At 48.7% G+C, this 14,244-nt stretch overlaps 1 protein-coding gene across 2 annotated transcripts in view; it reads left to right on the top strand.

Annotated features, from left to right (window-relative positions):
• Window positions 1–1,119: 1,119 nt before the first annotated feature.
• BORCS8 (BLOC-1 related complex subunit 8) overlaps window positions 1,120–14,244 on the top strand; it is a 19,877-nt gene continuing 6,752 nt past the window's right edge. The window contains exons 1-4 of one of the 2 annotated variants that reach the window (XM_039515610.1): window positions 1,120–1,295; window positions 4,621–4,733; window positions 12,047–12,111; window positions 13,202–13,309. In XM_039515610.1, the coding sequence (XP_039371544.1) occupies window positions 1,259–1,295; window positions 4,621–4,733; window positions 12,047–12,111; window positions 13,202–13,309 (323 nt within the window). In that variant the 5' untranslated portion in view covers window positions 1,120–1,258. The remainder of the gene's footprint in view (window positions 1,296–4,620; window positions 4,734–12,046; window positions 12,112–13,201; window positions 13,310–14,244) is intronic. The other variant, XM_039515609.1, reaches the window with a different exon arrangement.

Below are 14,244 nucleotides of genomic sequence, written 5' to 3'. Positions count from 1 at the left end.
TATCTCCAGAGAAACAGAACTACTCGTGAGCAATTTCCCCCTCTCTAAAGACACCGTCTGGGCCGGATTCTCACCCATGGAGCGTATGTACAGCCAACTGACCAAAAGACACAGGCCAAAGAAATCCTTTATGAGGCTCAGAGAGTTTGGCACACTCTGTACAAGGGGCAGGATCACAATGCAATGCTCCCTAGAGGCCGGGGCCATGCAGAATTGCTTAGTGCATATACAGAGGGTGACCTATGGTGCCCCTGGGCCTATGTTTGCCATTGAGCCACTTTGAGGCAAGACGTGTCAGCTGCTCTCCTTAGATTGAAAGAGTCTTGACCTTGTCAGGCCAGCCAGGTCACAGCAGCGTAAAGTGCCGTCAAACAAGCAAGATCGTGTGCAGCGCTGGTGTCTACTTGCCCTTCTGTACACTGCTGGTGACAGCCACCAGCACCGGCCAGTGACGCCAGCTGCCCCTCTCCTGCCTCAATGCAAAGGGGAGTCTCCCCACACAAGAGGGCAGCGGTAGGTAAGAGGCAAGTGAGGCTCACTGACCAGTGATGGAGCTACCTTGTGGAGAGGGGCAGGCGTCATGGGCAGAACCCTCCCCCACCCCCATTCTATAATCACCAGGGGTAGCTCCCTTGGGAAGTTCCACTTGGCCCTGATACATGGCAATGGGGGAGGGGTTCACACTCGGAGGGCACCGATGCACCAATCTCATGATTTTTTGGAACCTGACTCATGAGTTCTGACCACTTGCAATTAGCAGCACTCGGATGAACTCAGGGGACCTGGAAACACTGGGGGCTTGCCCCAGCAACTGCGTCCCTTCCAGGTGGGGGCCCCCAAGGGGTAAGCATGGGTAGAGTTTACAACCGCTGTCCTGATAACCCTTCACATTTAATTCTAGTGCATTCACGGGCAGAGACAACGTCCCATTATGTCTTCCACAGAAAGTCCCTGCCTCTTCGGGCTGGGAGCTGGGGTTTGCTGGGGTGGGGAAGCCACATCCTATGGGGCCACACAGCGGGGAGGTGAGGGTCCCCCGGGGAGGGGTCGCTCACTGGCCCCAAATGGTAGCGGCCTAGGGCATGTTCAGTAACAGGGGCCGGCCAGGGAGCAAGAGAAGAGGCGGAACCTCTGCGGCGTCGCGCGGTTTCCAGAGGGGCCGTTTCGAGCGCTGCACCGCGGAGCCGGAAGTTGCCCGGGAGCTGGGATTCCGGTCCGGCTGCGGCATCCGCTCCCCCCGCTCCCCCCCCAGCCCGCGATGGAGGAGACCGAGATGCAGCTCAAGGTGAAAAAAGGTAAATGGCGGCGCCAGGGCTTCCGGCGGGGGCGGGGCGGACCAGCCCCGGGGGCCGCGATGGGCGGGGCATGGTGGGGGTCCAGGAAATGCCCGGGTGGGGTGAGGGCCTCAGGACAGGGATGGGGGAGGGGGTTATAAGGCCCTTGTGTGGCCTCCCCGAGATGAGATGAGATGGGGGGGGGGAGTATTTACAGAGCCCCAGGGCAGCCCCCTCGGTGGATGTAGGGCCCAGGCCTGCCCTCCTGGGTGGTCACAGGGCGTTCTCCGTATTGGGGCAGGGCAGTTATGGAGCCCCAGGGCAGCTCCGTGGGTCGTGCAATTGTAGGGTTTCTGTGTGGCCTCCCATGGATGGGGGGCTGACAATTATAGCCTGAGGAGTCCCCTGACCGCTGCTAGTTTGTGTCTCTTCTGCAGATAAATCCTGATTTTTTTTTTTTTACTCTTCCTAAGCTGAGCTTCCTGCAGCAAGGAGTTCCGCAGACTGCTCCTGTGGTTCATTTAAAGAGCCTTTTTAAAAAAAGATAGATACATTTTAAAATGTTTGACTTTTTATTTCAGTGGACTGCCTTGCCCTCTTGCAGTGTATTAAATCCATTGCTGTCTGACTTGCTGCAGGTCTGGGGTTAGCAGGCAGAGCCTTCACATGTGAATTAAAATGAGAGGAAGGATTTGGTTAAAAGAATCTCACCTGGGTTTTTTGCTACTGGTTTAGCTTCACCAGTGCAGATATGACTTTATGTTCTTGCAGCCCAGTTTGAAGCAGGCACCTGGAAACTGGGATAAGATGCACTAGTGCAAGTTTTGTTGCACTGGTGTAAACCATGTCTATGCTAGGTGGTTTACACTGGTGACTAAAACCCCAGTGTTGACAAGGCCTAAAAAAAACCACTTCTGGGCTTTGGTGTTTTGTGGGCATTTGGAAATATACAAAGGCAGCTGATATGAAGCGGCAGGATGTGCAAGAAAGGCTCTAGGCCAGAGATTGAAGGTGTCTGTAAAAGTATCTTGCCACAGAGATCCTCAAAGGTGTGAGTCAGGAAGTAAAAGGGATTTCCTATGAAATCCCAGACTGGATCAGACCCAGCATCCATCTAGTTCAGTGTCCTGTCTGTGACAGTGGCCAGTATCTGATGCTTCAGAGAAAGATGTAAGAACTTCCCAGTAGCAGATGCAGGCCTGCCTTACACTTCATCTTGATCTCTAATCATTAGAGATTGGCTTAAATCTGAGGCATGAGGTTTAATATTTCTTCCAATTTTTTTATTAGCATTAACTATTATAACCCTGGATATCCTTGCTGTCCAGATAACTGTCCAATCCCCTTTTGAATCTCACATTCCAGTGCCCTACCATCCAAGGGTCTGTTCATCTCTGCTTAATAACAGTCACATCGTTGCTACTTCCTCTTTCTCTCCCCTCCTTGCCACAGCACATTGTGTGAGTCCCAACACAAAATGGCCTCACATCTGCAAGTCAGATGAGTAGTGGGTGTCCGTATCCTTTTTGGAACATGTAGTTGGCACGTGGCTACCACTTGTTTTGCAAAGCTCAGCATTTATCTACATCTATATTCAAGCCGTTTGGAAAGTTGGCTAACAGCAAACACTGCAATAACTGAACACTCATAAATGAAACAAAAGCTGAGAGCTGGGGAAGCAAAACTATTTGCCTTAAAAGGAACTTGTTTAAAAAAAAATGTATTCAGTTCCAAAAGATCAGCCAGCTCACGCAATGCATGGGCTCAGGACTGGCTGAGCCATAAACCAGTGTATTTAAATATGGCAAAAAATACCCACTACTTTTGCTGTGATTAAAAAAAAAAATCTACATCCACTATTGAAAGGTTACTTCTGAAAACCCTCTCTGATCTTTGTGTTTCAGGTAGCTGTAGGTGTACATGGGCATTGCAAACCCACAAAGAGGAGGCACTCTCTTCCCCCCAAAAGCTTGCAGTCTAATTCACAGGATATGGAGCTTATGAGCCAGAAGGCAGGGCTCATGTCTCCCCTTTGTGTATGGGGTTAGGCACGCTGTGTGTGCTCAATAAATAAAACATTTTAAATCACAAGATGTTGTCAGTTATTTGTATTGTGGTCATGTTTAGCGCCAAGACCAGGGCCCCTTTGTGCCAGATGCTGTACAAACACATCGTGAGAGAGAGCTCCAGAAAGAGACAGATTCAGGATGAGAAGGGAAGGGGGCGGGGGGCCCGGAGGGGGGCAGTGACTTGCCCAGGGTCCCACAGTGGGTCAGTGGCAGAGCTGGGAATAGACTTCAGGTCTCCTGAGCCCTGGTCCAGTGCCCTACTCGCTAGACCATACTGCCTCTCTAAAGAACATTGTGGGGATATCCATGGGGGAAGGTTTCCTAAAGGAATTGTGCTATTAGGAGGAAGAGAGAGGAGTTGATTTGCTCCAAGCACAGCGGGTGGTGAGAAAGACAGTGCAATGCTAGGAATGGCAGGAGAGGAAGATTGGGAGACGGATGGGGGAGATCACAGAGGTGATGCACAGCCTTCAGGAGTGAGAGCTTGAAGGTGATGCAGCATGTTCAAGAAACAGCATTTAGTGGCTTTAAAAGCTGGTCATGGAGACATCAGCAGGGCTGGAAGGGAATTTGTTTACCTCCTGCCTCAAAGCAGTTTACTGGGTTTTAAAACCATTGTGCTGTAGCTCTCTAGGGTTTTTTTCTGGCAAGGCACTCTGTGGCCCAGAGCCATGTCCATATGGTGGGTTTGTCACACCGACTGCATGCTACTGTGTGTTCCTGGCATACTCTGTTAGGATCCCCATGGGGGCTGTTGAGATGTAAGGAGCATGATGCATGGAACTGGGTGAGCAGCTGGAAAGGGAACCTCAAATCCGAGGTCAGTCTAGATTTCGGTGTTGTCAGTACCCCCTTTCTGCCATTAGCTCCCGGGCTGCTCAGGCACTCTGCACTGGAACAAGAGCCAACTTTCCCCTTCAAGATTAAATTTAGGCTCTGCTAATCTGCTGGCCTGGCTAAGATGCCCAGAATCTGTTCAAAGATGTTACTGATCCCAGAAAAGCCAGTGGTCTTACAGGACTGCAGGTGACCTCCCTGAATGATGTGTGGCTAGCAAACCCAGAAGGGCCAGCAGATTCCAGCGCCCCAGAGGGTACAGTAAACCCTGCTGCTGTGCTGTGAGTCTGGGGGGAAGGATTCTAAACAGAAATCAGTGCTTAGCTTGATTTTGCTTTAACGTACCTGCTGATAGGCTAGACGTGTCAAAGGGGTTTGGAGCTTTGCCTTCTCCCCATTTAGTCCCATTTTAAATAATGCTGCTGTTTTGCTTATTTTAGTTACAGACAAATTCACGGAGAGCATGTACATTCTGGCCAACGAGCCGTCTGTGGCACTGTACCGACTGCAGGAGCATGTCAGGCGCTCCCTTCCGGAGCTAGCTCAGCACAAGGTGAGAGCCAGTCTGGGTGAGGAGTCCAGGGCTGGCAGGAACAGGGTGCAAGCTGCCTTTCTCCCCATGACACTAGCACCCCTGGCCATTTTTTCCTGACTCTGTGAGGCGGGAGAGAACAGCATAATCAAGTCCAGGTGGGAGAATGGTTTAATGGTTAGAGGAAAGGGGTTGGGACCCAGAGCTCCTGGGTTCTATCGGGTCCGCTACTGAATTGTTCTGTGACTTGGGAGAGTTGCTTTGCTGCTCTGTGCCTCAGTTTCTCCATCTGTAAAATTGAGATGGTACGACTGGCCTTCCAGGGCTGCTATGAAACTTATCTAATTAATGTTTGTAAAGCACTTTGAGAACTTCAGATGAAAGGATCCTCAGAAGGGCAAAGCAGTGTAACATAATAAGCTGCTTCAGATAGTTGCTGGCAGTAGTAGACCCAAAGTGACCAGAACCCCTTGGAAGATCCCAGTTTTGGTTGACCTTAAAGCTCCAAGTTGCTGCTGGGTTCACTTTGGACTAAAACAATGAAAAGGACTTTGCAGTTGGCCAGGGCCCTCTAGTGGCTGCACTTTGCACTGCCGGGGGGAGCCTAGAGGACTGTGTTGGGTTTCGATTCCCTGCTCCCTGGACCAGTGAAGGCTGGGGGTTGTCTAAGAGTGACGTGAATCTAGGAGAAGTGAAATGCCTTTCCAAGTTCACGCCCTGAGACAGTAGCAGAGCCAAGACAAGAACCCAGGAATCTGACTGCCATCCCTTGGCTCTAACCACTGGGTGACAGCCCATACGCGGAGACAGAGGAAAATGAGCTACCTGCCTTGTCTGGGGAGAGGGGAGATGTTAAATCTCATTTCCCCTGGCTGTGCTGCAAGGTGTTTTTATTTCTTGCATAAAATATGGGGAGAGAAACAAGTAAAAAGAGCCCACCAGAGGCAAAGGACACTAATGAATCGCAGCCCACAGCTGCACTTCCCCTTTCCTCCGAAACATGGAGTGCTGACACTTTAATGCTAGCCCTGGTGTCCTTCTCCCTTTCCTGCCAGTCATGATTCATTAGGAGTGATGCCTCATGAATAGATTACTGCTCCGTGTCTATGCTAATGCACTGTCAGGCCTCATTTCTCACCTTCGCTTTACAGCCTGAGTTTCCAAATTAACCCAGATTGTGGCACTTTATTATTCACTTATTTATTAACTATTTATGTACGTTTCTGTGTGTGAGCGGCGGTATATAGAGCTGTATATGTATGTGTAGTGCAACATTAATCTGGTCACATCACCAGGACATGGGGGACAGGTTTGTAATACAATTCCCAAGCTGTCACTCACCTTGATTTAATCAGAATAGGCCCAATTTCAGAGTGTGTGTCCTGAACAAAAGAAAACTGAGCCGATTGTATGCCAAGCCATGCAAAGGGAAGAGCTTGGGTGCCAGCATTGAACAGTTTGTGCCAAGGAAGGTAGGGGGACACTGAAACCCTACTGGAAAAGACAGTGGGGTGAATGCATGAGACACACAGCATGTTGTTAGGCAGTGTGTGGGGGCTGGGTTGTTGAGGGGGAGCCTTCTGAATCTTTTATTTACTGACTTTCTCAGCTCGGCAGGGTCGTCTTCATGAGTATCCTCAAAACTCACTGACCTCTCTGGAGGTTGCTTGAGTTCACATTGGTAGCTACTTGCCGTCCCTCCTATTTTTAGCCAAGGTAGCTGTCATTTTTCACTTTCCTCCCACAAAAAGAAGACTGTCATCTAGTCAGATTTCAGTGACCCAGAGGGCCTTGTCCCTATTTCTGCCCATGCTCGTGTCACAGCTAAACACATCCACATGCAGGCCTTGAGGCCTTGATGCTCCGCTTGATCCCTCTCCTGCGTTGGCCACCAGTCCTGACTCAGGAGTGACTTTTGCCTGAAAAGGGAGGAAAATAATTTACCTAGTACCTCTGCGAAGGCAGCAGCTGAATGTCAGATTGCTCTGCTTTGTCCTCTGCTGGCCAGTGTAGAATCAGCATGGTCAAAGGGAGCCTTCATGGACTAGATGTGGAGTGTGATGATGGTTAGGGGTGAGGAACACCTTCCACATGAGAAGAGTTTAAAAAGGCTGGGCCTGTTCTGCTTAGAAAAGAGATGACTGAGGTGGGAGACGATAGAGGTCTATAAAATCATGAGTGGTGGGGAGAAAGTGAATAGGGAAGTGTTATTTACCCCTTCTTGTAACATGAGAACTAAGGGTCACCTGATGAGATTAATAGGTTGTAGGTGTAAAACAAAAGGAAGCACTTCTTCACACAAACACACAGTCAGCCAGTGGAATTCATTGCTAGGGGATGTTGTGAAAGCCAAAAGTATGACTGGGTTCAGAAAAGAACTAGAGAAGTTCATGGAGGATAGGTCCCATCAATGGCTATTAGCCAAGATGGTCACTGACACAACCCCATGCTCCCAGTGTCCCTAAACCTCCAGTTGCCAGAAGCTGGGACTGGATGATGGGATGGATCACTCGATAATAGCCCTGTTCTGTTCATTCCCTCTGAAGCATCTGAAACCGGCCGCTGTCAGAAGACTGGATACTGGACTAGATGGACCATTGATCTGACCCAGTCTGGCCATCCTTACATGTCTCACAGGGTATGTCTACACTGCAATCGGAGGTGTGCTTGCAGCGAGCTCCAGTCTAGCTAGCTTGTGTATGTGAAGCAACAGCATCACGGGTTAGCCAGGGAAGATGTCTCCAGGCTCCCTGGTGGGCTTGTACTCAGGACGCTAGCCCGTGCTGCTGCAGCTTCATTGCTGTTGGTACCCAGGCTGGCTTGGTATGCCTTGGTGTGTTGCAGTCACACCTCCCTTTGCAGTGTAGACATACCCACAAAGGATAGTAGTGAGGATCCTTAGAGTATCTGGGGTGAGCTGTGGGGCTTGAGAGAATCCACTTCAGTTCCACCCTCCCCCAGATACCTCCTAAATCTTCTGTAGTCTTCATTCTGTATTGAAGATTAGTGTCAGTAGCTCCAGAATCCTGTACACGAGATTCCTCCCAGATGAGGCATGAGTCTCTAGTCTTCTTCAGGTGTTTAAAATAGTTCCTGGGTTTCTGCCTGGTTGTTAATGGTGGCGTGAGGAGGAGAAAGATGGAAAGAGAATTATTCATTGCAGCTGGGACTGTGCTGGCTACAGAGGACAGCAAGTGTTTTCTCTCTGCATCTTCAGCATTGCTTGCCTCTCCCCTGTCCCCTGAGAACTAAGAAGGAACGGTTTATGATAAACAACACAACATTGTGTTCGCTAATGCACAGTCCTACTTGCTGGGGTCCATTCCCGTGTAGTTCTGTGTAACCCCCCCTCTTACAGAGCTCACTAAAGGACGCTGTGTCCTGAGCATTCTTAATGCTACTCAGAACTACAAATCCGTGGTTAGGTTGTTTCTTCTGTTCTTGAGCTTGTTCTTGTTTTATTATTCAGCTTCCTGTGGCGCTGTTTCCAACGGGAAAGGGGCTTGGCTATCATCGTTGGGAAAGCTTTCAATTGGGGCAGGGTGGATTCTTTCTGTCTCTCTGCTAGGGCCTGTTGACTTTTTTTGGCAGGACAGAATAATTTGCACTTGCTGAGGGCGTCAGGCAGGCCGTGCTCTAGGGAAGAGCTGTCCGGTTTTATCTCGCTCCAAACCACGATGGCTTATTGACTTGGTTTTAATTCTTCCAAATTGTTTTTTAAAATCCATTGTTGAAAGGGTCCATTTCAAGTTAATTTAGGCCCAAAAATTAGGTTCTATGAAAGGAAAAAGGGGTTGGGGAGAGTATATACGAATATTATTGTTTGCACAGTAGCACCCGGAGGCCCTGACCGAGGTCGGAACCTGTTGTGTTAAGTACTGTCCATACTGTATTAGGAGTATGAGACAGCCCTCATCCTGCAGATCTTAAATAATGCCTAGCAATTATGTAGTACTTTTTATCGGTAGATCATAATGCCCTTTACAAAGGAGTTATCTTCAGTTATGGAGAGATGAGGCAAAAAATGAGGGGAAACTGAGGCACAGACAAGGGAGTTGACTTGACCAAGGTCACACAGCAGGTCATTAGCAGAGCTGGGAATAGAACCCAGGTGTTCTGAGTCCCTGTCGAGTGGTCTATCTGCTGCACCATGCTCTCTCTCAAGAAATATATTGATTGATTGATTGAATTACTTCTATGAAAAGTTTTTTCTTTTGGCATTGCCCTGTGGTGTTAGAAACCTACACATAAAAACCAGACAGTGAAATTCGCTAGAGACAAAAGTGAAACTGACCAGGCTGATTTTACTTTCCAAATTGACATGAAAAAAGTAAATGCAACAGAAATGGTAGAAAGGAAATTAGACCTTTAAAAGCTATTTGTCTTCATCTAGCGAAGCATGTTCTCAGCGACCAGCATATAGAAACTTGGTAAAGCATGGTTTGTGTCTTGAGCATGTCTTCTGGGTGACTTTGAGTGAGATCTCTGCTACTGCAGTGGTTTGTGTTTGTGAAGGATCCTCTCCCGTACAGAGAACTGACTGAATAGCAGACTAAAAAGTCCTGCCTCCTTCTCAGTTCCACGCCATGTAGCAAAATATCCTGTTACAGAGCAGGCTTTGAGCAGCATAAGTGACGTTGACTGTAGTCCAAATCCTTACCCCCCGCTTCTGAAGCTCTCAACTCTCTCTAGGTTGTCTGTGCATCTCCCATGAAGTAGACTGAGGAATTAGCTCCCAAAGGAAGCAGTGGAAGCCCCATCACTTGAATCTTTTAGAACTGATGGACAAAATGCTAGAAAATCTACTGTAAGGGAAAATTCTGCACAGGTTCGGAGGTGGGTTAGATGGGACTTAATAGGCCTCGTCTGTTCCAGGTCATATGGTTCTCTGGAGATACGGCCTTAGAGATTCCCAGTGGGTTTAAATAGGAATAAACTGTTGGGGGTGATTTGGGAGGAAAGGTTGGTGCAGGAAGAAGGTCACTGCTGTAACTTTCATTGATTTGATTAAAACTAATCTTAAACCTTCATCCATCTCAAGCTCTCCAGGCAGACTTAACACCTCACTGATAAGATACAGCGAGATGCAGGGCCCAGGGTGCCTTGCTGTGTCTGAGCTGCATTGCTAAGCTCTGCTCTTGCGCTGCACAAAGCCGCCTTTTGGGATTTCCCCTGATCTTTCAGGGGTGTAGAACTCCTTGTTAATTTATTGCTGAGCGACCACAATTCATCATTAGTGCTATTGCATATCATTAGCTGGCTTTAGCTATTAAACCCCATGCGAGGGGTGCCCTGGGAATTCTGAGAGAGGATGTCGTGAAAAGATTAAAAAGACAGGCGCACAGCGGAAAGGCTTTTTCCTAGTTAAGAACATGAAAGCCCCAGGAAGTGGCGAGAATGCTGGGAATGGACGTCGTGGCCTGGCCTCAGATACAAGGCAACGTTGGAAATCTACTAGTGCAAGGGAACACTGGGGCCAAAGTCTCTGGAGCTTTGTAATTTCCTCCATCCCTCTCCCAGCCTCTACCTCAGCCACTGTTTCAGCCCAGCCCAGCTCTGTCACCTTTTACTCTTACTCTGTTGGCTCTCACAAGTAACTAGAACAGAGCTAAGAGCAGTGTGGAGCCGGGTTGGTACTTGAACTGACAATCTTCAAGGAGCAACTACCTGCTGCAGAAACAGTGTTGGGGATTCTTTTACTGGGGTACTCTTCCCTTCGAGTCACTAGTGAACCTGTGTCCCAGAGTGGTGCTAAGCAGCACGGTGCTGCCAGTTTGGGGTGAGAGCCATTGTGATCACTAGTGATCATTCACGATCCCCTGGCACTTTTTGCAGAGACAAGAGTTTGTTGGGTAACATTTTCAACGGTGTCTAAATGACTTAGGCACGTCTGTAAATTTTACAAATGAAGCCTACAAATTCTGGCCAAATTTAAGTATGAATCATTTCCATCTTCCCCCTCTCACTAAATTCATCTGCCTTTTCATTGTGATTTGCTTTTTTCACTTTCGGTTCTTAGCTGTTCCATAATGTTGCTGTGTGCTGTTATGTCCCACACCAGAGTTGCAGCTTATCAGATTTGCATGAAGTGATCCTGTGCATGGTTTGTGTAGCACTTACTTAGCCCTTGAGATGAAAGGCACTATAGGAACGTGCATTATTATTATTAATAGTATTAGTCATTACTTATGCTCTGGCTCTGAGTGCACTGGGATTTCTTAGCAGACTGGAGGATGGAAAAGTCTGTTTGCAAGCAGGCTGTAAAAATGTTCACCAGAACAATTCCTATGAGATTCCTGAATTGTGAAAGAAGCTGATTGTCTGTTTTTCTCTTGGGGCTCTGGATTGGAGTTGATGGGAAGCGAGTCAGCTCTGATGGTAGCTGCACCAGCTGGAATGGACGTACCACCTGTGTGGAATGTTTTGGAACTTCTAGACGATCAGTAGCATTCGCTTTAGCAGCTCATTGGTATGACCCTGCCTCACCTTGGCTCTCAGCTGTATCATGGATGCATTCACGGCCAAGAGAAATTTTGCCAGATTGTGCAAAGTATTTCGCTCCAGGCAGAAGCGCCTTTTTAAAACAAAACCAGTGCACTCTTAGCTCTCGGAAAAGGCCCCAGAGGTGACGCTAGCCTTTAAAATGGGAGAGGGACTCATAATGCGATGCCCAGCAAAAAGCAGCAGAGGCCAAAGGTTGAAGTGATGTGGGATTCATGTTCTTAATGTGCACAACATTTACTGTAACCTCAGCCTTGAATTCGGCCTGCCTGCTGTCAGTTCCCAGCTATAAACAATGAGAACTTGAGGCTGTGTGAGACAGGGGGACAGGGAAGCCTACAAGGAAGGCGACATCTGGCTGTCGGATGTTGCAGGGGATGGCAGTGAATTAAATGCTACATGGAATTAAAGACCTATGTGTGGTATGTATCATTGGCTGAGCAGTGCGTTTCCAGTCGAGCCTCGCTAACGATACGTTCTTACCAGCTCTGTAGCACTTTACAAGAAGGAAAAGAGCATTTTACATATAGGGAAACTGACGCCTAGAGAGGAAACATGACTTGCCCAAGATCACTCAGCATGTCAGTAACACAGCTGGGAGCAGAACTGCCAACCTGCTACTCTAACCACTGAACTGCACTGTCTCCCTGCTAGACCACAGGTGGCCATTTCTTCAGGTGTTCCATATGCTTATGTAGCGTGTCAGTGAATGGGCTGCATTTGGTGCTAGTTGTGTGTGTGATGTGGGTGGTATGTCTGTCTAGTACATAGGGGCGCCTTCACTTTTCCTGACAAGAAGTTTCATTCTGTGTTCCCCATGATCTGCCTTTCAGGCTGACATGCAGAGCTGGGAGGAGCAGAGTCAAGGAGCCATCTACACCGTGGAGTACGCCTGCAGGTACAGCAGGGTGCTGGGAGAGCGCTGAAGTTTGCACTTCTCTGGGGCAACCGCTCTCCCTTTTTAAACCTGTGGTAAATCAAAGGCACTAGCAAGGAGGCTGTTTGTTCTCTCCCCCGGTGATTTCACAGTACAGGTGTTTTCACCCCACTGTGGTGCCCAAGGTATTCCATGCTCCTGCTGGTCAGTGACGAGACGCTGTGTTCGTTAGTTTGGGGGTCAGTTGCTTGGCTCGATGATTGAGCCTTTGGGGGGAGGGGAAGTATTTTAAGAACTAAACGTAGCTCCTGTTTTCAAACCTGGCAGGTCAAAGCCAGGCACCTGCACACATGGTTCCTTCGATAAAGGGGGGCTGCCTTCCAGAGAGGGTGAGCACCCTCCCCTCTTCCGGGCATTAATGGGAGCTGTGGGGGCTCAGCACCTCTCCAATCCAGTCACTAGTATTTAGGAGCCTAATTATGGATTCACTCTAGGCACCTCGACTTGGACATTTTGGCCTCTGATTTAAAATCCAGTCAACACCAAACGCTTCCATTTATGGGCGCTGCTTGGATGCTCTCACACAAAAGATTCTGTAAGAGCTTCCTGCCCCTTACCCCCCATTCCACCAGCACAAGGCCCAGTTCATCCTTCCCATCCCAGGTGCCCAGGGGAGCCATTCGCACCACTGCAAAGTAAGTGTCATGCAGCAGAAACCAGAGTGGAGGCAGTTTGCACTCGCTTGGCACTGGTGTAGGTTCAGGGCAGTGATGAACTGAGCCCACACCTGGCACTAACGGGCCCCATCTCAGCAGAGAGTCAGGCCCGAGGGATGCTGACAGCAGGCACGGCTCTCTGAAATGTTACTGTCAGGTCTAGTTCTTTTCATTGAGTCTGATGCAGCCTTTCTTCCTCGGCTGTTGAGGGCAATACAGACCTGCCAGTCTCTCCCAAGAAATCCACCCTTTAGCTAGTGTTTGAAGATGCAAAATGCCAAATGTAGCTGTAAATCCTCCTTAGCCATCCCCTCGCCGGCGTGCATGTATATTCTAAACCAGTGAAGCCCTCAAAGGTATTAACTGCATCCCCTGTTCCACCTGGTCTGTTTCAGCGCCATAAAGAACATGATGGACAGCAGTGTGTATTTTGAGAGCATCGACAGGCTGCTCAAGCATGCCATCGCTGTGAAGGATCAGCTGAATTCCGCTCAGGGCCGCAGGTAGCTCGGGAGTCTGACCCCCTGAATTCTGATAACTGCCCTACCGCTTTATAGGAAGGATTGTTCTGTGACTGCTGAAGGCTTCACTGGCTGTTATTCTGCAAACTACAGACAAGCCAAGCAGTTACACTCGTAATGTGACTCTGGGCGATTATTTAAAAGAATAAGCTCCTTGCCTTGCGGTGTAACTCTGGTTCACTTTACTTTGGGAAGAAAAGCCTCTTGTTTACAATGTTTCCTGCAAAATAACTTATTTCCCTATGTTTAAAGAAGGGGGGGGGACTTTTTGGCTAATATGTAGCATTTTTGTGCAGTGTTAAATATATTTGTAGCATGGCAAGGGCCATAATAATAAAATAATGTTTTAGTGCTGAGGACAGGAGTGTCTGACTAAGCAGGGTCCCCGCCTGGATGGGAGACTGTTCACTAGGTCATTCGCGGGGCTCTGTCTGTGGATGGGATTTTACACTGGTCAGTGTAGCTGGAGGATGCATTTTGCTGTGTAGCACAAGGAAAGCAACTCCAGCATCTGCCAATAGATGGGCTGAGTCTAATATATTCAATCCATCGCCCCAAGAGCCTTAATGGCATGAGTGTCAGGGGTGTTGTGGGAATGAAACTCACGAATGCTGCTCCATAAACCTAACAGCCTTGAATTTCCTGTTGTGAGCACATGGCTAAAGCAGGCAGAATGCCCAGTTCTGTGCCAAGTGACTTTCTGTACTCGATGTTTGTGGCTACGAGCTCTCCTATTTTGCCATGTTGCTAACTTGCCTGGGGCTATGCCTAATTTGCACACAGTGGAACAAATTCCAACAGCTCTTGGAAGTGAGGCCACAGAGACTGTGGGTCTTGACATCCCAGGAGGCAGGTATAGGGGCCATGTAGCCTCCATCGGCTACCTCCCTGTATTAAAGATGGACGTGTCCAATGGC

Source organism: Mauremys reevesii, linkage group 26, assembly GCF_016161935.1.
Source record: "Mauremys reevesii isolate NIE-2019 linkage group 26, ASM1616193v1, whole genome shotgun sequence".
Taxonomy (NCBI): Eukaryota; Metazoa; Chordata; order Testudines; family Geoemydidae; genus Mauremys; species Mauremys reevesii.
This window is presented reverse-complemented; position numbering and strand designations above follow the sequence as displayed.